Source organism: Bombina bombina, chromosome 2, assembly GCF_027579735.1.
Source record: "Bombina bombina isolate aBomBom1 chromosome 2, aBomBom1.pri, whole genome shotgun sequence".
NCBI classification, from domain to species: domain Eukaryota; kingdom Metazoa; phylum Chordata; class Amphibia; order Anura; family Bombinatoridae; genus Bombina; species Bombina bombina.
In genome coordinates, this window is record NC_069500.1 from 845,256,726 (window position 1) to 845,280,433 (window position 23,708).

General features: G+C 45.7%; 1 protein-coding gene across 1 annotated transcript in view; it reads left to right on the top strand.

Annotated features, from left to right (window-relative positions):
• Window positions 1–23,708, top strand: part of LOC128647330 (steroid hormone receptor ERR1-like) — a 195,741-nt gene that overhangs the window by 90,127 nt on the left and 81,906 nt on the right. The window contains exon 5 of the mRNA XM_053700116.1: window positions 14,297–14,464. Coding sequence (XP_053556091.1) covers window positions 14,297–14,464 — 168 coding nt within the window. The remainder of the gene's footprint in view (window positions 1–14,296; window positions 14,465–23,708) is intronic.

The following is a 23,708-nucleotide window of genomic DNA, read 5'->3' on the forward strand; positions in this document are numbered from 1 at the left end:
ACATAAAAAAAATATTAAGTCCACCCTAACAGTAAAAACCCCCCACCCACCAAACCCACCAGAATAAAAAAAAAACTAACAAGCTACCCATTGCCCCTAAAATGGCATTTGTATGGGCATTGCCCTTAAAAGGGCAATCCACTCTTTTGCTGCCCATTAAAATTATTATTATTTATTATTATTGTTCTTTATTATTTATTATTATTATTATTAGTTATTTGCAGAGCGCCAACAGACTCTGCAGCAGTATAAACAAATGTGGAGTACAACAAAACAATTATAGGGATCAAATGGGTAGAGGGCCCTGCCAAGAGTTGCACTGTTGTAGTCAGCTCTTAAGAAGGTGATCTACAAACAGCTGGACTCTTAGGCTTACATGCTAAGGGGGTTCAGGGGATAACAATGGAGGAGTAGAACTGGTATAAAGTAAGGTTAGCATAGGTTGTACGCATCCTTGAACAGTAAAGTCTTTAGGGAGCGCTTGAAGCTTTCAAAATTAGGGGAGAGTCTTGTGGGGTGAGGCAGAGAGTTCCACAAGATGGGAGCCAGTCTGGAGAAGTCCTGTAAATGGGAGTGTGATGAGGTAACCAGAGAGGAGGAGAGGAGGAGGTCATGAGCAGAGCGAAGGGGACGGGAGGGAGAGTATCTGGAGACAAGGTCTGAGATATAGGGGGGGAGCAGTGCAGTTGAGGGCTTTGTATGTCAGAGTGAGAATTGTGTGTTTGATCCTAGAGGCAAGAGGAAGTCAGTGAAGGGATTGGCAGAGAAGAGCAGCAGATGAAGAGCGATGTGTAAGGAAGATGAGTCTGGCAGAGGCATTCATTATGGATTGTAAAGGAGCTAGGCGGCAGGTGGGGAGACCAGAGAGGACAGAGTTGCAGTAATCGAGGTGGGAAAGAATGAGAGAGTGGATTCAAATATTAGTAGTGGCTTGTGTAAGGAAGTGTCTAATTTTAGAGATGTTTTTAAGATGCAAGCGGCAGGCTTTACCCAAGGACTGAATCTGAGGAGTGAAAGAAAGATCTGAGTCAAATGTGACCCAGAGACATCGGGCATGCGGGGTAGGGGTAATGATGGAGTTGTCAACAGTTATAGAGAGTTTGGGGTGGAGATTTCTGAAGAAGGGGAGAAAATGAGAAGCTCAGTTTTGGAGAGATTTAGCTTGAGGTAGTGAGAGGACATCCAGGAAGAGATGTGAGAAAGACAGTTAGTGACACGGGTTAGCAAGGAAGGAGATAGGTCTGGTGCAGAGAAGTAGATTTGGGTGTCGTCGGCATACAAATGATATTGGAAACCGTGGGACTTTATTAGGGAGCCTAGTGATGACGTGTATATTGAGAAGAGAAGGGGACCAAGGACAGAGCCTTACGGTAGTCTGACAGAAAGTGGTGATGGGGCAGAGGAGGCCCCAGAGAAGGCTACAAGGTACAGTTTGACAGGTAGGAAGAGAGCCACAAAAGGGCTGTGTCACAGATGCCAAAAGATTGGAGGTTTTGGAGCAAAAGAGGGTGGTCAACAGTGTCAAAGGCTGCAGACAAATCAAGGAGGATAAGCAGAGAGAAGTGGCCTTTTGATTTTGCGGTAAGTAGGTCGTTGGTAACCTTAACAATAGCTGTCTATGTGGAGTGATGGGGACGAAATCCAGATTGAAGTGGGTCAAGAAGGGAGTTTAACATAAGGAAATGGGATAGGCATGCATGTACTAGTTTTTCGAGAAGCTTTGAGGCAAGAGGGAGGAGGGAAATAGGGTGGTAGTTGGATGGGGAGGTAGGATCAAGGGAAGGTTTTTTTGAGGATAGGTATGACCAGTGCATGTTTCAGCAATGAGGGAAATATACCGGTGCTGAGGGAGAGGTTGAAAATGTGTGTTTGTATAGGGGTAAGGGTAGCAGAGAGGGAGGGAAGTAGCTGTAAAGAGGATAGGATTAAGGGGACAGGTAGTGAGGTAAGAGCACAGTATAAGTGCCAAATCTTCTTCCTCAGTAACGGGAGAATGAGCTAAGTTTAAGGTTATGTGGGTTGTGGTCGAGAGAGAGCATTTGAGGGGGGAAAGAATGGAATTATGTTGAGAGCTGATTTAATTTCTGATGGAGTCAATTTTGTTACTGAAGTGGCTGGCAAAGTCTTGAGCTGACAAAGAAGTTGTATTAGGTGGTGTGGGAGGGCGGAGGAGAGTATTGAAAGTGGAGAACAGACGTTTTGGGTTTGAAGAAAGATTAGAGATAAGAGTAGAGAAGTAGTGTTGCTTATGGAGATTAAGGGAAGAATAGTAGAAGTTCAAGATGAATTTGTAATGAAGAAAATCAGATGAACTCCGAGATTTTCTTCAGTGTCGTTCAGCAGTATGGGAACATCTGCATAGGTACCGTGTCAGAAGAGTATGCCAGGGCTGAGGATGAGTGTGTGATTTCCGAGCTATGGTAAGAGGGGCGAGATTGCCAAGGACGGATATAAGGGTGGAATTATAGTGGCAGATAGATTGTTCAGGGCAGGAAAAGGAGGAGAAGGATGAGAGGAGCGGTTTGAGGGAATTAGCAAGCTGTTGCTGATCTAAAGACATAATGCTTCTGTGAAGTTTGGTGTGAGGAGTAGAAGGAGGGAGAGTTGTAGAAAGGGATGATATGTTGCAAGTAAGGAGATGGTGGTCAGAGAGAGGAAAGGTGGAATTTGTGAAGTTTGAGAGAGTGCATCGATAGCTAAAGATCAGGTCAAGAGAGTGACCATCTTTGTGAGTGGGAGAATCAGTCCATTGTGACAGACGGAAAGAGGAAGTGAATTGCAGAAGTTGTTTTGCAGATGAGGCAGTGGGATTGTCAAGGGGGATGTTGAAGTCGCCAAGAATGAGGGCAGGGGTGTCTGAGGAAAGGAAATAAGGTAGCCAGGCAGCCAAGTGATCTAGAAATTGAGTTGAGGAGCCAGGGGGTTGGTATATGACTGCAACACGTACAGAGAGAGGGAAGAATAAGCAAATCATGTGGGTTTCGAATGAGGGATATGTGAGGGAAGAGATGGGATGTATTTGTTGAAAGGTGCAACGAGAGGAAAGTAAAATACCTACACCACCTCCTTGTCTATTACCAGACCTAGGAGTGTGGCTGAAGTGGAGACCCCCATGTGACAGAGCAGCATTGGATGCTGTGTCTAGGGGAGTGAGCCAGGTTTCTGTTAGGGCCAGAAGGTTGAGGGAGCAGGAGATGAAGAGGTCATGTATAGAAGTGAGCTTGTTGCAAACAGAGCGAGAGTTCCAGAGTGCACAAGTGAAAGGGGTAGTGGCTTTTGATGCAAGAGGAATGTGAGTAAGGTTTGCAGAGTTTTGTTTTCTGAGTCTATGGGACGATACACATGGATGTGCACGGCTTGGCAGTGATTGGGGACCAGGATTAGGGGAGATGTCACCAGCAGTAAGTAAAAAAAAGAGGGCGAGTGACATGAGATGAGATACAGATTTGTAGTAGTGAGACTGCTTTTGAGACGAGCTGAGACGAGCTGCAGGGGGGAGAGAGAGTGTTTAGGAATAGGTAAAGTTCATGAGTACAAAAATAAGGTGAGTTTAAGAGAGATGGGCTAATGAACAGTGCAGGTGGAGAGGGAGAAGGAGTAATTGAATAATATAGTTTGTTATAGATACAAGAGGTAGCAAAAAGGAATATAAATATATTGAGCATTTTTACAAAATTGGGAACCAGTTAAACACATAAGACACATAATTACAGTAGCAATTGCATAAGAAAACAAAAAGGTATATGAAACATAATATTACAGAAGTACTTGCCTTGTGTCTTGCCCCTTGCCCAATCCTTGTTCAATTCTTGTATAATTCTAATGTTAATACCTCACTTATAAAATGTTCACTTAATTATTGTATAATTCTATTGCTAGTGCCTCACTTATAAAATGTTCACTTAATTCTTGTATAATTCTATTGCTAATGCCTCACTTATAAAATGTTCACTCAATTCTTGTATAATTCTAATGTTAATGCCTCACTTATAAAATGTTCACTTAATTTTTGTATAATTCTAATGTTAATGCGTCACTTATAAAATGTTCACTTTGAAAATGTGAACATATGTTGTTATAGCAATGCACAGCCCAAACTAGTGTGAAATATATGCAGGCAGGGCAGTCAGCTGAGTCCACTAAATTTAGTTGATTGCAAATCAAAGACAATTGGAAAGGCCAATTGGAAAGTTAGATTCTGGTCTGGTCAGGGTGAGATGATAAATAAACATTCAAAATTTGGAGGGGGTTAAAACTGTGGCATAAGACAGCTATAAACTCCCATGGAAAATTTTAATCCATAAAGGGCATAAATCACCTAACATTCCTAAATTGTTTGGAATAATGTGCTTTAAAACATTAGGTATGATGTTTTATCGTTCAGGTAGTGTAAGGGTTTTTTTTTTTTTAAATGTACACTACTGTTTTAGCAGATATGACTTGCACTGGTGTGACACTGTGTCCTGGCAGGACCTGGAAAGCACACGTGTGAGGGAAACTGACTGCTATTATTTCACAGTAAAAAAAGGTTTTTTGTTTTTTTTTAAATGTATGTACACTACTGTTTTAGTAGATATGACTTGCACTGGTGTGACAGTGTGCCCTGGCAGGACCTGAAGCGCACACGTGTGAGGGAAACTGACTGCTATTATTTCACAATAAAAAAGGGTGTTTTTTTTAAATGTTTGTACACTACTGTTTTAGCAGATATGACTTGCACTGGTGTGACACTGTGCCCTGGCAGGACCTGGAACGCACACGTGTGAAGGAAACTGACTGCTATTATTTCACAGTAAAAAAAGGTTGTCTATTTTTTTTTTAAATGTACACTACTGTTTTAGCAGATATGACTTGTGATGATAGCAGGATGTGATGTCACTAGCATGTGGGCGGGGCTTAGGTCCGGTGTCTGTGTCGCAGTTAGTTTAGTACAATCAACCTGTCTGGATGTGTATTGCTATGCTCTGTAATAAAATAGAGTTGTACCATCATTGCTGTGTCCTGCATATGTCCTGCATCTCATGACATGGTGTCAGAAGTTCTGGACTACGCTTCTGTTTCTGATGATGACGATGTCAAAGTTTACCCCACCTGAGTCTTTTGACTTTTCTCAGCCTGCAGCTTGGCCCACATGGCGTCAGCGGTTTCAGCGCTTCAGGATTGCATCCAAACTGAACAAGGAGAGTGGTGAAGTACAAGTTAATTCTCTTTTATATTCTATGGGGAAAGATGTAGAGCCAGTGTTCAATGCTTTTACTTTCCAAGAAGGGGACGAAGTTAACTTTGATATAGTTATGGATAAACTCAGTGCCCACTTTGTGCCCAAAAGAAATGTGATTCATGAGAGAGCTTGTTTTCACAAACGTAATCAGCGTGTGGGAGAATCTGTGGAGTCATTTGTGCGCAGCCTGTATGAATTAGCTGAATTCTGTGAGTTTGGTGTTGCTAAAGAAGAGCAAATCAGAGACAGAATAGTTATTGGAATTGCAGATGCTGAAGTCTCCCTGAAGCTGCAGTTAGAGCCTGATTTAACGTTAGACGGGGCTATTAGGATGGCCCGCCAGAGTGAACTGGTGAAAAAGCAAAGTGCTGATCTGAGGTCTGAGAGTATTGTGGATGAAGTGCAACAGTCTAGGAAAATTACTAGTGAAAGGCACAGTGTGAGCGGTAGATCTAAAGTACTGGAAAGGCCTAGAAGTGGATGGGCGCAACATGGCCGATGCACACGGTGCTACCGGGCTCATGATCAGAGTGCTATATGCCCGGCCAGAGATAAAAGATGCAGAAAATGTAACAGAATAGGCCATTTTGAAGTGGTGTGTAAAACTGAATACATTAAGGAGATGCAGGTGGACAGTGACCAGGAGGGTCAGGAAGTGTCTTTTGTGGGGTCTGTTGTGGAACGGACAAGCTCAGAGGAAGATTGGAAAGTTACTTTTACTGTAATGGGAGCCAATGTTGATTTTAAGATTGACACAGGAGCTGATATCACTGTAATGTCTTTTGCTGAATTTATGAAACTGCCTCGACAGCCCCAGCTGGCGAAGGTTACTACAAATGTTCATAGTCCTGGTGGCCGCATTGATTGTGTGGGGAAATTTCTTGCAAGCTGTGAGTACAAACAAAAAAAGTTCACCATGTGGGTGCATGTGATCCGAGGTCAGTGTGTTAACAGTTTATTGAGCAGAAAAGCAGCCTGTGACTTGGGCCTCGTGGCCAGAGTGAATGAGATCTCTGAAGATATGTTTGGCGAGTTGGGCCTACTGAGCTGCAAACCTGTCCGTATAGCACTTAAAAGTGACGCAGTCCCGTACAGTATTTCTACTCCTCGTAGAATTCCGTTCCTGCTCATGCCTCAAGTGGAGAAAGAGCTCATGCGCATGAAGTCTATGGGGGTTATTGAAGAGGTTGTTGAGGCAACTGATTGGTGTGCCCCCATTGTTCCAGTTGCAAAGAAAAACGGAAAGGTGCGCATCTGTGTGGACCTGAAAAGGTTGAATGAGGCAGTGAAGAGGGAGAGATTTGTGCTGCCGACACTGGAAGATATAGCCCCGAAGTTGGCTGGGGCGAAGTTCTTTTCCACATTAGACGCTTCTAGCGGCTTTTGGCAGATCCCCCTGGATCCAAAGTGCCGCAAACTGACTACCTTTATCACTCCGGTAGGTCGGTTCTGTTTCTGCAGACTTCCCTTTGGGATATCCTCCGCTCCTGAGATCTTTCAGAGGGAAATGAGTTCTCTCCTGAGTGGCCACGTGGGCACAGCAGTCGTCATGGACGACATTCTAGTGTATGGGTCTACAGTGGAGGAGCATGATCAGCGTTTGAGTTGTGTGCTGCAGGCTATCAAAGAGTCTGGGCTGAAGCTGAATAAAGAAAAATGTCATTTTAGGAAAACTGAATTATGCTACTTTGGGCATATCATCAACTGGGATGGCATCAAGCCGGACCCCGAGAAAATTCGGGCTATCGAACAGATGAAAAGCCCTTCTGATGTACATGAGCTGAGACAGATATTGGGCCTTGTAAATTACGTGGGCAAGTTTCTTCCAGATTTATCTACAGTTTTGCACCCTATCACAGAGTTGCTTAAGAAAGATGTTGCCTGGGGCTGGGGACCCTCACAAGAAAAAGCGTTCCTGCATGCTAAGTCCCTGCTGGGGTCTGCCCCAGTGCTGGGGTTCTACGACCCTTCAAAAAAGACTGTGGTTAGTGCTGATGCAAGCAGTTATGGGTTGGGGGCTGCACTCCTGCAGCTGAATGACAACAAACTACAGCCCATCGCCTACTGTTCCCGCACACTGACGGCTGCGGAGTCAAAATACGCTCAAATTGAGAAAGAGTGCCTGGCTGCAGTTTGGGCCTGTGAGCGCTTTCAGCGTTATCTAGTGGGTTTGGAGAAATTTAGTCTGGAAACTGACCACAAACCGCTAGTCCCTCTTATCAATTCTTATGACATCGACAAAACACCCTTGAGATGCCAGAGACTTTTAATGAGACTACTCAGGTTCAATGTTCAGGCAGTGCATGTGCCGGGGAAGCAGCTGGTTGTGGCAGATACACTGTCCAGGCTCCCGCTGGCTGCTGCTGAAGAATCCTCCACAGAGTCGGATGTAAAAGTGTATGTTGATTCAGTTCTGGCCTCTAAGTCCATTTCTTCAAGGAAACTGGAAGAGATAAAGAAAGAGACATATTTGGACACAGATCTGCAAGAAGTTATAAGGTACATAAGAGATGGCTGGCCCGAGAGCCGGGCAGCCTGGATGTCTTTAAATGCTTACCAGCCAGAGAGGTCGCAGCTCACGGAGCTGGAGGGGTTGGTGCTGTTCCAAGACCGTATTGTAATTCCCGTCAGCATGAGGAAGGAGATGTTAAACAGGATTCACGATGGCCACTTAGGCATTACAAAGTGCAGAGAAAGAGCAGCTACAGCTGTGTGGTGGCCTGGGATCAGCTCCGACATTGCAAATCACGTGTCTAAATGTGCCTTTTGCCGGGAACGCCGGCCTACTCAGAGAAGGAAGCCCTTAATGTCTACTCCGCTGCCTGCGGGGCCGTGGCAGAAAATAGCTGCTGATTTGTGCGAACTGCACGGGAAAAAGTTTCTTGTTGTTATCGACTACTATTCCAGGTATTTGGAAATAGCACCCCTGAATGATATCACAAGTCAGGCCGTTATCATTCGCCTGAAGAGCTTGTTCGCCCGCTGGGGCATTCCAATGGAGCTGGTGAGTGATAATGGCATGCAGTTCGCTTCTACAGAGTTCAGTGCTTTCAGCAGGGAATATGATTTTGTACATTCCACGTCAAGTCCACATTATCCGCAGGCCAACAGAATGGCTGAAAGGGCAGTTCAAACAACAAAATTCATTCTAAAGCAATCTGAACCGTACCTAGCCCTCTTGTCATACAGGGCGACGCCCATTCAAGCCACCGGGTTTAGCCCGGCACAGCTGATGCTAGGACGCCAGATTCGCACCACTTTACCCTCAGTGGGTGTCTTCAAGCCGCCTGGCCCTGTTCCTCGGGACGAAGTCCTTAGGAGGGATGAAGAGGCCAAAAAGGGTTATCGTTTCTTCTACGACAGGAGACATTCTGTCAGGCCTTTACAGGAACTGAAAGCGGGCCAAAGTGTCAGAATTAAACTGGATGATGAGAAGAAATGGAAGACGCCTGCTACGGTAGTGGGCCGCTCTCCAGAACCAAGGTCTTACACAGTCCTTACAGAGGGAGGGACGGTTACACGCCGTAACCGAAGACATCTTCAGCCTGTACCTGAGAGTCTGGAACCGGATACCTCAGTACCACCGCCGGTGGGATCTCCTGTTCTAAGAGAGGTGCCTTCCCCTCAGCAAGATCATAGCGGGGATATATCTTTGCCTCCAGCAGACTCTTGTTCACCATCTTCTGTATCAGAGGACAGTTCATGCAAAGTTACATCAAGCGGAAGAGTGGTGAGGCTTCCGGCCCGATACAGGGACTGACTTTAGCTAGAACAGTGACCGGAAGTATGGGCAGAATAATCCCATGGTCACTGTGGACTAGGGTAGTCTACCCCGATGTCCAAGTCAGGATGTAATTTATTTGTTCATGTTTTCTAATCTATCTGTTTTTATAATGTTCTAAAACAAAATGTTGTTGTATACCCTGTTGGTGTACCTTGTTATTTAATATATGCGAATGTATGCTTTGCCTTTGAAAAAGGGGAAGATGTGATGATAGCAGGATGTGATGTCACTAGCATGTGGGCGGGGCTTAGGTCCGGTGTCTGTGTCGCAGTTAGTTTAGTACAATCAACCTGTCTGGATGTGTATTGCTATGCTCTGTAATAAAATAGAGTTGTACCATCATTGCTGTGTCCTGCATATGTCCTGCATCTCATGACATGACTTGCACTGGTGTCACACTGTGCCCTGGCAGGACCTGAAACGCACACGTGTGAAGGAAACTGACTGCTATTATTTCAAATTAAAAAAAGGTTTTTATTTTTTTTTAAATGAACACTACTGTTTTAGCAGATATGACTTGCACTGGTGTCCCACTGTGCCCTGGCAGGACCTGAAACGCACACGTGTGAAGGAAACTGACTGCTATTATTTCAAATTAAAAAAAGTTTTTTTGTTTTTTTTTAAATGTACACTACTGTTTTAGCAGATATGACTTGCACTGGTGTCACACTGTGCCCTGGCAGGACCTCAAACGCACACGTGTGAAGGAAACTGACTGCTATTATTTCACAGTAAAAAAGGTTGTTGTTTTTTTTAAATGTACACTACTGTTTTAGTAGATATGACTTGCACAGGTGTGACACTGTGCCCTGGCAGGACCTGGAACGCACACGTGTGAAGGAAACTGACTGCTATTATTTCACAGTAAAAAAAAGGTTGTTTTTTCTTTTTTAAATGTACACTACTGTTTTAGCAGATATGACTTGCACTGGTGTCACACTGTGCCCTGGCAGGACCTCAAACGCACACGTGTGAAGGAAAATGACTGCTATTATTTCAAATTAAAAAAAGTTTTTTTTTTAATTTTAAATGTACGCTACTTTTTTTTTAGCAGATATGACTTGCACTGGTGTGACACTGTGCCCTGGCAGGACCTGGAATGCACACGTGTGAGGGAAACTGACTGCTATTATTTCACAGTAAAAAAAGGTTGTTGTTTTTTTTAAATGTACACTACTGTTTTAGTAGATATGACTTGCACTGGTGTCACACTGTGCCCTGGCAGGACCTGGAACGCACACGTGTGAAGGAAACTGACTGCTATTATTTCACAGTAAAAAAAGGTTGTTTTTTCTTTTTTAAATGTACACTACTGTTTTAGCAGATATGACTTGCACTGGTGTCACACTGTGCCCTGGCAGGACCTGAAACGCACACGTGTGAAGGAAACTGACTGCTATTATTTCAAATTAAAAAAAGGTTGTTTTTTTTTTTAAATGTACACTACTGTTTGAGCAGATATGACTTGCACTGGTGTAACACTGTGCCCTGGCAGGACCTGAAACGCACACGTGTGAAGGAAACTGACTGCTATTATTTCAAATTAAAAAAAGGTTGTTTGTTTTTTTTAAATGTACACTACTGTTTTAGCAGATATGACTTGCACTGGTGTCACACTGTGCCCTGGCAGGACCTCAAACGCACACGTGTGAAGGAAAATGACTGCTATTATTTCAAATTAAAAAAAGTTATTTTTTTTATTCTAAATGTACACTACTTTTTTTTAGCAGATATGACTTGCACTGGTGTCACACTGTGCCCTGTCAGGACCTCAAATGCACACGTGTGAAGGAAAATGACTGCTATTATTTCAAATTAAAAAAAGTTTTTTTTGTTTTTTTTTTTAAATGTACTCTACTGTTACACCAGATATGAGTGGTGGCACTGGGCAAGTGGGCACAGTATACGCTGTGAGCCTGAGCTGGCAGGCAGGCTCCAATTAGATTACACAGGAGAAAAAAAAAAAAAGCAGACTGATGTTCTAGCCCTAAAAAGTGCTTTTTGGGGTGCTGTCCTTACAGCAGAGATCAGATGAGTCCTTCAGGACTGTAGTGGAAACTGAATACACTAGCCTAGCTATCGATTTCCCTATTAAATCAGCAGCAGCTACACTGTCCCTCCTCTCACTAAGAATGCAGGATCCGAATGAATCTAAAATGGATGCTGTCCAGGAGGTGGGAGGGTCTGGGAGGGAGTGTCTGCTGCTGATTGACTGGAATGTGTATTGTGACTGTGAGCTTCAGGGTCAAAGTTTACTCAATGATGATGAATAGGGGGCGAATCGAACATCGCATATGTTTGCCGTCCGCTGCGAACGCGAACATGCTATGTTCGCTGCGAACTATTTGCGGCAGAACTGTTCGCGACATCACTAACAAGGAATATATTCATTCACATACCAAAAATAGAGTTACAGGAGAGGAGAAAACCAGAGTGCAGTGAATACTTTGCAGATTGACAAGGAATATATTCATTCACATACCAAGAATAGAGTTACAGGAGAGGGAAAACCAGAGTGCAGTGAATACTTTGCAGATTGACAAGGAATATATTCATTCACATACCAAAAATAGAGTTACAGTAGAGGAGAAAACCAGAGTGCAGTGAATACTTTGCAGATTGACAAGGAATATATTCATTCACATACCAAGAATAGAGTTACAGGAGAGGGAAAACCAGAGTGCAGTGAATACTTTGCAGATTGACAAGGAATATATCCATTCACATACCAAAAATAGAGTTACAGGAGAGGGAAAAACCAGAGTGCAGTGAATACTTTGCAGATTGACAAGGAATATATTCATTCACATACCACATAAAGCACCAACAGATTCCGCAACGCTGTCCATGGGTAACAAAGATAAAAAGACAGTACAATATGAGACACCAGACAAAATTTAACAAACAAATACAGCGGGAATAGGGAGCCTTGTTCCTGTGGGAACTTACAATCTAGATGGGTAGGAGGGTGAGAAACAGGAGGTGGGGACTGCAAAAGTGGGAATGATGTTAGTGTGGAGGTAGATGAGGACAACTATTAGGGAAGTGGAATTCATTAGTTACTAATTTGGTGATAGGCTTCCCTGAACAAGAAGGTCTTTAGGGAGCATTTAAATGAGGAGAGGTTGGGGGAAGCCTGACAGCTCGAGGAAGTGCGTTCCAGAGGGTTATTGCCGCATGAGAGAAGTCCTGTAGTCTTGCATGGGAGGAGGTGATGGTAGAAGATGCAAGGAGTAGATTGTTCTTGGATCTTAGGGGACGGGTTGGAGTATATTTGTTGATGAGTGAGGACAGGTAGGGGGGGCTGCATTGGTAAGGGCTTTGTAGGTCAGATAGAGAATTTTTTATTTAATTCTGCTGTGAATCAGGAGCCAGTGAAGGAACTCACAGAGGGGTGCAGCAGATACAGAGTGTTGGGAGAGGTGGATTAGCCTAGCAGAGGCATTTAGGATGGATTGAAGGTGGAGAGGCGGGAGAGAGGAAGGACAGTTAGTAGGTTATTACAGTAGTCAAGCCTGGAAATTACTAGGGAATGGATTAGCTGTTTAGTAGTTTCAGCACTAAGTAAAAGATGAATTTGGAGATATTGCGTAGGTGGTTGTGACAGGATGAAGAGAGCAATTGGATGTGGGATATGAAAGACAGATTGGAGTCAAGTGTAACTCCCAGGCAGCGGACATGGGGTGATGGGGAGATAGTGGTGTTGCCAACAGTGATAGTAAAGTTAGAAACTGGTTTAGAATTAGATGGGGGGATTAGAAGAAGCTCAGTCTTGGACATGTTGATTTTTAGGTGGTGAGAGGCAATCCAGGAAGAAATGTCAGATAAGCAGTCGCTGATGTAAAATAAAAAAAGCCCTAATCTAAAAGAAAAAACCACTAACACTAAACTACCAATAGCCCTTAAAAGGACCTTTTGTAGGGCATTGCCCTAAAGCAATTAGCTCTGTTACCTAAATAAAGTACCAATTACCCCTTAAAAGTAAACCCACCCCACCCACAAAACCCCCCAAAATAAAAAAATAAAAATCTAAAAAAACTAACCTTCCCATTTCCCCTAAAGGGGAATTTGTATGGGCATTGCACTTAAAAGGGCAATAAGCTCTTTTGCTGCCCATTAAAATAAAAAAGCACTAATCTAAAAAAAACACCCAAAAAATAAAAAAAAAACCTGTCTAACACCAAAATAGGTACTCATAGTTCCTGAAGTCTGATGGTGAAGGTATTCTTCCAGGTGGCTCGATCTTCATCCAGCACAGGGACATCTTTTATCGTCTTCCACAATGCGCAGAAACCAGAGCAGCAGTCTTCAGCGGCGATGGTCATCAGCGGCATGGAGGCTACTCTTCATGTGATCATCACATGAAGATTGAATGAAAGGTACTCCATTTACATTACGATCTCCGCCGTACACTGAAAATTTAATGCAAGGTACCGCATTTAAATTGGGGTAACTTGCATTCCTATTAGCTGAAATGTTGAAATCAGCCAATAGGATGTGAGCTACTGAAATCTTATTGGCTGATTTGAACAACCAATAGGATTTCAGTAGCTCTTGGCTGATTTCTGCTTCGCAGCTGCCTATGCTCCACGCCGTCTTTGCTCCGGATGAAGATAGAAGATGTCCCCTTGATGGATGAAGATGGAGCCACCTGGAAGAAGACCTTCACCGCCGGCCTTCAGTAACTGTGAGTACCTATTTTGGGGTTTAACTTAGGGTTTTGTTTTATTTTTTGGGGTGTTTTTTTGTTTTTTTGGGTGTTTTTGTTTTTAGATTAAAGCTTTTTTATTTTTTAATGGTCACTAAATAGCTGATTGCCCTTTTAAGGGCAATGCCCACACAAATGCACCTTTAGGGGCAATGGGTAGTTTGGGATTTAGTAATGCTGAGGATGAAAATATTTGTAATAAAAAGAGCAAAATGAGAAAAAAAAGGTGCTATGATCTTAAGCTGGAGGCTTAATTTATAATCTGTAGAATACATGATTTTACATAAAGGGTTCTTGCTTCTTGCATTAGACTTCCAGTTAAGGAGGAAAGGGCAGAGACTATTTGGGAATTCAAAAATCCCAGAGAAATTCATAACGTTATTCTAAGATAAAAGTTTTTACACCAGAAGGAAATATTGGTAGACTGCATGAGTTTTTCAAAAGTATTTGAACTAATCACAAACCTAATATCCCCAATCTTGTGATATTTGGTCTCCTATCTATTATCTTATCTTATAATAATAATAATAATACAAATAATAATAATAATTATTATTATTAATATTATTATATTTTTACTCAGATCCAATGAATGCAGTGGTATCATATTGGCTGGTGGTAAAATTGGATCAGTTGCTTCCCATGTCAAATCCAGTTCTGACAGATGCATACCTGAACACCATGAACACTCTGCGTGACCTTGCTGACCAAGAGATTGTTAACATAATCAGCTGGGCCAACAACATTCCGGGTAAGTTATTGGTGTTTTATATGATATAATAAACATTCATAATTTATCATTTTTGCAGATCCTCCATACTATTCTTGCCTGTATGTACATGCACAAAATATATTATGGATTTATTCCTGTTTGTCTTTCTTAAGTCAGGCAAACACCAGGCGTGGATCTTTTGAAGGGTAGAGGTTTGGATTGTACAATCATATCTCACTCATTTCATTTTCATGGTATGCAGTATTTATGAGCATCATAAGTTCAGTGATATGTCCCTCCCTTCTCTTAAAAGCCTGTGAGTGGCACTTCTGATTTAAACAATTATATGCAAGGGTCAAAAATCAGTCCATCTCTTGTTTGGAGCCGACAAGGTATAAAGTTACTGCTGCCAATTGTGTTTATGTCCCCCATAATATATTGTTTATTTTGTAAAAGTAAATGTTTAACATTGCTGAGTGCCTCCTCAGTAATTTAACCTATGAATACCCATTCTCCAAAGGAACCAAAGGCTTAAGTAATTGATGTAATCTAACCCCCATGGATAAAATCTTCCCAAAGATTTCTGACTCCAAGATTTTAGACATTTAACCAACTGCATATTATCCACTATACTATTTTTTCTGTATATTTGTATTAGCCTCCCACTTGCTCCTTAAATAAAGCCTTATAGATTTTACTAGGAACAGGACCAGTGCTAGGATTCTTGGCTAGACAGGCAGACACATTTTGCGCCCCTTCCCTGTTATAAACCCTGACATTACAGCTTTACGGTAACATTTACATTAGTTTTTAAATACAATTATTTTAATTGTTATTTTGCTGCACACATTATCAACTACAGGATTATACTTAATTTAGCTGGGTGACCCGGGCTAATCCAGACCCCTCTTTACAGAGTCCAGGGCCCCGCTAATAGGAGATTTAGTGTGGCATATCCCTGAGCCTGTACTAAAGGGCCTCTATACATTGTGCTCCATACATTGTGCTCTGTACATAGTGCTCCGTATATTGTGCTCCTTGCATTGTGCTCCATACATTGTGCTCCATACATTGTGCTCCGTACATTGTGCATTGTGCTCTGTGCATTGTTCTCCATACATTGTGCTCCTTACATTGTGCTACGTATATTGTGCTCTGTGCATTGTGCTCCATACATAGTGCTTCATACATTGTGCTCTGTCACAGATACCAGGCTGCCAAGGCTTCCCCTCACCCCCTACTACCTGGCACATAGATTATTATATTGTTTTGAGCTCTTTCATGGCTTATGGGATGTCCAAAACTCTCTCTGTGTTATGTTTTCACTATTTGCACCTCATCATGGAAGAGCTGATCGCTGACAACCTGACCCATTCCCGGCAGGCTGGGCTCCTGGAACTACTAGCCGGCCTACCCTGGAAACCCAATGATCTTTACCCCAGTTTGCTCCAACAGTCCTTTGTCCCAGAGCTCCACTCTTTTGGGGTTTGGTACCCCCCTAGGGAGGGCAAGAGGTGGGGTGATTGCCGGAAGGGAGCTCCCTTGGAAACTTGGGATTTCAGACCCCCTACAACCCATACTCCACCTGGCTTACCTGGTGTACATTTGATCCACTGTCGCTCTAGCCCCCAGCGATGAATCATGTCACTTTTTGGACTGGAACACCTTAGGGCCCAGAGCTCTCCATCGGTACCCAGGAATAGCCTCTGCTCCCTCGAGATCACCCCAAAACCACCATCTCTGTATTACGGGGACTGTATGGAACTATGACGACTAGGGGGTACCAGTCTGTCTGGAGGGACGGGAATAGCGGGAGATCTGGGGGTCAGATAAGACACTTATCATGATGAGCTTTGTGTATGTGTGTGTTTTACAATAAAGTCTGTTTGTGTTTCGCCTGAATACTGGTCTTTTCTGGTTATTTGAGTGGGCTCTGGCTATAATCACTTCTCTCCCCTCTATAGCTACACATTCCAGCTATACAGCTACAGGCTCCGGGGAGGAAGTAGGACCTTTTGGCAGAGATACCCAGTCAGGTATCCAAGAGGCACTGGCCAGCTGGATGATCCTGGTTCTGCACAGGACGAGCTGGTATTGAAAGACATTATCCACCAGCAACTATGGAGGGGGGCTCTTCAACAAGAGCAGGACTATTATGGAAAGGTCCTTCGCACTGCTGAGGAAAAGTACTGGCTCCAGCTAGACTTACGAGTGCCTTTCCTGGGAGAGCATTCCAGGGAGGAATGGCTGTCTGCATTAGCTGGACTGGTCCAGACAGAGATGGTGCTGGATTATGGCTACAGGGCCCTCCGATGGTATGCTATGCAAGTACAGCCATGGCTGGAGGATGCCACTCCCTCAGAGGGATTTGGCTTCGGCAGCCCTGGAATGCTATTCCAAAAGCTGACAGAGGACCCAAACTTTGGGAGCGAGGCAGAACGGAGACTGGAGGAAATTAGCGAGTACCGGGAGAGACTGCTGAATCTCTTGGGGGTACCCTGGCTGCAAACCGATCTGGATTTTATAAGTGTCCAGGAATGGGAGCTGGATGTGGCCTACAAAAAGCTGCTAGATTCTGCTCAGCAGCCCGGAGAGGCTCCCTTTGCCTGGGACTATCAGGTGGTAACAGCTGAAAGCTCTGAAGGCCTGGCTGAAAGGTTGGCAATGAGGACGATTAACAGTGGACTCTACCCCCTCTATGCACAGCTACGGAAGAAGTGTTCCTATGGCACATGCAGCAAATGCTGGCCCATCTCAACGAACCGGTTTCTGCGCAAGACGAGATGGGATGGAGGGATGGAGAGACAGCCGGTCTCTCTCCCAAGTGGCAGAGCCATTCCCAGGGAGTAGAGTTAGCCCACCTTTCTCTTCAGCGGCAGAATGATTTCCAATGAGAGGAGGTAGCCAACCTCTCTCCCCAGTATTGGAACCTATTCCCAGGAGAGGAGACAGATGGTCTATCTCCCCTGTGGCAGACAAATTCCCAGGGAGCAGAGGTAGTCCACCTCTCTCCCCATTGTGTTTCATACATTGTGCTCCATACATTGTGCTACCTACATTGTGCTACATACTTTGTGCTCTATACATTGTGCTCCGTACATTGTGTTAAATACATTGTGCTCTATACATTTTGTTATCCGTACATTGTGCTCTGTACATTGTGTTACATACATTGTGCTCCATCCATTGTACTCCATCCATTGTGCTTCATACATTTTGCTCCATACATTGTGCTCCATAAAATGAGTACCATACTTTGTGCTCTGTACATTGTGTTTCATACTTTGTGCTCAGTACATTGTGCTCCATACATTGTGTTCCATACATTGTGCTACATATATTGTGCTCTATACATTGTGTTTCGTACATTGTGCTCCGTACATTGTGTTCCATACATTGTGCTCCATCCATTGTGATCCATACATTGTGCTCCCTACATTGTGCTCTATACATTGTGCTCCATACATTGTGCTCTATACATTGTGTTCAGTACATTGTGTTTCATATATTGTGTTCCATACATTGTGCTCTGTGACGGATTCCCCGGCTACCCCAACTGGGTAGCTCCGCCAAACGGGTCCTGCTTCCTCCCTGCCGACTGCAGCTATGTAGCTGGCAAGTGACCAAAGCCTGTAGCCACCCCTGATGCCCGACAGCACCAGCACTCAGGGTCCCACCCTGTGGCAGACTCCAGCTACTCTGACTGAGTAGCTCTGCCAGAGGGTCCTTCCTTTGCCTGCAACAGGCTGCTATGTAGCCCAAGAAAGTGATTTTAGCTGGAGCCAACCCAAATAACTAGACAGACTAGCATTCAGGTTAAACAAGAACTGATTTTATTGTAAAACATACACTCCTTTTATACACACAGCCCATCTTGATAACACAAAGGACAATCCCTCAATTTTCCCGCCATTCCCACCCCTCCAGACAGCCTGGCACCTCCATAGGAGCCACAGTCTCACATAATCCCAATACCTAGGGTTGGCGTTTTCGGGTGATCCCAGTAGAGCGGCAGCCCTTTCAGGGTGGCATTTTAAAGCTCTCAGTCCCCAGATGCCACAGCCCATGATTCGTTACTGATGACTGGAGTTACAGTCCGTTGAAGTTATGGGGTTAGGGGTGTCGAAAACCCCCAGTTCCCAAAGGAGCTCCCCTCCGATAATTACCTCAGCTCTTGTCCTCCCTAGGGACTACCAATCCCCAAAAGAGCGGAGCTCTGTGGCAAAGGGCTGCTGGAGCGACCAGGGGTAAATTTAGCGGATGTTCTGCTGTCCTGTGGCCGACCGGGAGTTCCAGGAGCCTGGTCAGCCTGAGAGGGGTTAGACGGGTGTCCGTTGTGAGGCGGCTGACCGGGAGTTCCAGGAGCCAGAGTCTTAAGTCTGCCTTAATCTCTGCCCAAGTACTGGCCGCTCCTAACCCTGGGACTCTGTAGGCAGTCTGTTGCAGGGGGGTCTGTCCCGGGGTCTCCACCTGGTGGATGGCTGTGGTGGTAAACCCAGGGACAGTAGAGAACATGTCACTTCTTTGTTCCAAGAGTCGCCGGACCTGCCTTTTCTGTCCGGGCTCTAACCTATTGTCAAGGGATATGTCATCCACCCCCTGGGGGTGTCACTAGGTCCGGGAAGCTCCGGCATTGGAAGACTTTCAGAGTCCTCCACTGCCGCCACACAGATAGTGGCCACATCTCTGGGTCTCTCTATGTATGCCTTTAACATGTTCACATGAAAGGTCCAACGGATCCTTTCATCTGAACACTTCGCTACCAGATATGTGGTGTTGTTCAGTTGTTCCACAACCCGGTAAGGTCCTTGCCAAGAGGCCTGTAGCTTGTCAGTTTTGACAGGCTTCAGAGCGAGGACCTTCTGTCCCATGATCAGGGTTCGGGTACGGGCAATGCAATCGTACCATCACTTCTGCCTGTGCTGAGAGGCTTGAAGGTTCTCGCGTACCTGGGCAGCCAGGTCCTTCAGCCGGTCTCTGAGCTGGAGTACGTACTCCACAACAGAGTGCTCTTCCCCCCCCCCGGTGGCTCCCTCCCAGTAGGCTCGTACCAAATCTAGCGGGCCCCTAACCTCTTTCGACCATATAGAAGTTCAAAGGGGGAAAACCCGGTGGATTCTGAGGCACCTCTCGATATGCAAAGAGGAGGTGTGGCAGGAATATCTCCCAGTCCTTGTGAGTGGCTGAGAACATCCAAAGCAGTTGCTTTAGGGTCCCGTTAAACCTCTCACACAGCCCATTCATCTGGGGATGGTAAGGGGCGCTGTGCAGGGGTTTAATCCCGCACAACTCCCATAGCTGTTGATTGATTTCCGCAGTGAACTGCGTTCCCTGATCGGAAACCACTTCCCGAGGGAAGCCTACCCTGGTGAATATACGGAGCATCGCATCTGCTATGGTTTCTGCCTTGATATTGGCCAAGGGGATTGACTCGGGGTATCGGGTGGCATAGTCCACCACTGTAAGGATGTATTTCTTCCCTGAGGGGCTGGGCCGAGCTAATGGCCCCACAATGTCTACTGACACTCAGCTAAAGGGTTCCTCAATAATGGGCAGGGGATGAAGGGGAGCTTTCGTATGGTCACCCGTCTTTCCTACCTTCTGGCAAACCTCACAGGATTTACAGTATTCCTTAATATCGGCTGTAATGCCTGGCCAGAAGAAGGTTTGAGTCAAGCAGTGGTGGGTCCTTTGCTATCCTAAGTGGCCAGCTAAGGGGATGTCATGCCTTATGTTCAGTAGGTTGGGCCGAAACTTCTTCAGTACAACCAGCTGGCGTTTGGGCACCTGTTCTTTTCTCCTCTTGGAGATCCAGTACAGGAGCTCTCCCTCCCACTGGAACAGTTCATCTCTGGGGCCCTGGGCATCAGCACCTACCCGGTCTCGGTAATGGTCTAGGGTGGGGTCACTCAAGGTTTCTTTAGCAAAGTCAGAGGGGGTTGCCCAGGAGGGCGTGTCAGTAAGTTCGGGGTTAGTGGGGATGGGCAGTCGGGGAAAGGTAGGAGTCGGGGGGGTAGGTCATACCTGGGTCCCCATAGTTGATGAGGTGACTTGGCATCTGGCCTGCTGGTGGGTAGTCATTGGGCAGGTATCTGGAGAGGCATCCCCCATATAGGCGGACACAAGGTGGCCAAGGTTGTTTCCCAACAGGACCTCGGCAGGGATGTGGTGCATAACCCCCACTTCTACATTGTGGAAGTCAGTTTTCCAGTCCAAATGGACCCAGGCTGTAGGAATCCTGAGGATCTCACCTCCCGCTACCCACACAGCGAGGGTGCGCCCAGTGCAGCCTGAGGGGGGAACGAGGTGAGGTTGGATCAAAGAAACGGTGGCCCCGTATCTCTCATTCCTTTAGCCGCCTGCCCGTTGACCCAGACAACTTGCCGGTGTTGTTGACGGTTGTCTTGGTCCATTGAGCTGACATGGTGTAAAACACCCACTTCTTCTCCTGTCCACTCAGCATAGGGGCTGGAGCTCGTGTTATGGGCACAATGGGTAGTGGCCTGATAGGTGCGGGCTGGAGGAGACCCCCACGAGGTTGAGGCAGAGTTCCTTGGCGGCTGGGGGTTTTTGTTGTCGGGCTGGGCAGTTCCTTATAACAGGTCCAGGGTGTCCACACCCATAACAAGAATTGCTGCTCCCGGCTGGGTAAACAGGGGGCGGCCGGGTCCGGGGCTGCTGAAAGACCGTTGAGGGTCGAGCTGGGGCTGGAGCAGGTTGCTGGCTGGGGGTCTGTTGCCGCCTGGCGCCGGGCATCCACATACTGATTGGCCAGGGGGGTGGCTTGGTCAGATGTTCTGGGTCCCTTGTCTTTTACCCAGTCCTTTATCTCTGCTGGGGTGCGGTTGTAGAACTGCTCCAGGAGGATGAGTTGAACAGCTTCATCTAGGTTTGTGATGTGGTACCCAGTAACCCAGGAGTTCAAGGATCTAGCTAAGTGGTGGGCAAACTCGGTATATGGTTGCTCCTCTTGTCTGTGTAGTCCCCTAAATTTTAGCCGGTGAACCTCCGGGGTGAGTCCATACCGAGCAAGGATACGCTCCTTCACCCGGTCATAGTTGCCTTGATCTTCGGAGGGGACAGTGTGGAAAGCCTCCAGGGCCCTACTGGATAGTTTCCCAATTAAGTTAGTAACCCTAACGGCATTAGTGACCCCATGCATCCGACACTGGGTATTGAACAGCTGTAGGTAGCGATTGATATCCTTGCTACCATCATCGTGGAAGGTTCAGAAAGCTCCATGAGGTAGATTCTTGGGCCGGGAAGGGAGGTCCAGCATGACCTCCCCTATAGACTTCTGAAGCTCCAACATGTGTATCTTCTTGGAGTCAGTCACTGTCTGAGTAATGATCTCCTCGGGGGGTTAGGTCCAAAGAGATCTAGTTGCCACTGAACCTGCAGCTGTTTGTCAGATGTTGTAGTCCCTGGAGTTTTGGCTGTACTGGGCTGTCCTCCACTTTGGTCACTGTCCGACCCACCAGCCTGTTCACTAGCCCGATCGTCCTCCATCAGTTCAGCTATGAGCACTGCCTTTGTCTTGTTGCCAGCGACTTTTCCTCTAGTCTGCAGCAACGTTCTCAATTCTTCCTTCTGGAGCCCATGGTACTGCTCCATCCGGCAAGATCTTCAGTTGGTGGTTTGGACGTTCCAGGTAGAAGTAAGCATCCCACCGCTGCCAACCAATGTGACAGATTCCCCAGCTACCCCAACTGGGTAGCTCCACCAAACGGGTCCTGCTTCCTCCCTGCCGACTGCAGCTATGTAGCTGGCAAGTGACCATAGCCTGTAGCCACCCCTGATGCCCGACAACACCAGTACTTAGGGTCCCACCCTGTGGCAGACTCCAGCTACTCCGACTGAGTAGCTCTGTCAGAGGGTCCTTCCTTTACCTGCAACAGGCTGCTATGTAGCCCAGGAAAGTGATTTTAGCTGGAGCCAACCCAAATAACTAGACAGACTAGCATTCAGGTTAAACAAGAACTGATTTTATTGTAAAACATACACTCCTTTTATACAAACAGCCCATCTTGATAACACAAAGGACAATCCCACAATTTTCCCTCCATTCCCGCCCCTCCAGACAGCCCGGCACCTCCATAGGAGCCACAGTCTCACATAATCCCAATACCTAGGGGTGGCTGTTTAGGGTAATTCCAGTGGAGCGGCGGTGTCATTTTAAAGCTCTCGGTCCACAGTCCAAAAATCAGCATGATTCGTTACTGGGGACCGGAGTTACAGTCCGTTGAAGTTATGGGGTTAGGGGTGTCCAAAACCCCCAGTTCCCAAAGGAGCTCCCCTTCGATAATTGTTACGGTACCAACAGGATACCAAGGGTTAATACCAGGGAACAACGTCCTGCATAGGGAATCAGCAATTCACAAACCAGCCAGTTTTCAGGTTTAAACAGAATGTCATTTATTAAAGGCTATGCCTAGTATTTATGCAGGTCTGACCCCCCCCCAGATGGGGGTTGAAAGACTGTTGTACATTACATGGAGGGAACAAGCCCTTTGACATGATACAATAGAATTATATTACTTAAACACTTCAACCACAAGACACTCTTGGCTCTTCTTATCACTTAGGCGTTTTCTCTCTGAGGGTGATCAAACAATGGAATTCTTATCACTAACTAAATTATGGTTGGAGCCAGCAACTTGTGTTTAGAAAATAGTTTCTTAAAGCTAAACACAGTTAACTCCTTCAGTCCTGACAGAAGGGTCTGTCACATAGCTCCCCCTTGTGGAACACTCCGGCAGACCCGGCTTGACCCTTTTGCGGGTCAACCTGGGGATGACCGGACTAGGAGGTGGTAGGCATGTCAGTTTGCTGGGACAATCCATCTGTATTCCCGTTATGAGAGAGAATTCCTGTCCATACAAACAAGGGTTCAAATTCCTCAGTGCCCAGACCAGGGCCAAACAGTCCTTCAAAATCCCATCAGCTTCTTTACGAGTTTTCTGTACCTGCTCTTTATAGGTATCCACAATCCCTTCATACTGACATAGGGTGCCCTTGAGTTGCTGCACCTCACTATGAGCCAGCGTCAGCTTCTCCTCAAGTGTCGCTAAGTTTGTCTTTAAGGTTTCATGTCCCACTCTCAAGCTGGTGTTTTCTGCAGTCTGTCGGTGCAGCTTGTCTAGCAGAGATTCACATTCTAAACATGCTTTTTCCTCTGCGCTCCTCTTCTCCTTCATCAGCGCATTGTAACGGGACCTCCACATATCAATAGCGGATAGAGATTTACTGAGCTCAGCGTCCTGGGGCTTAGCAGCAGGTGGGT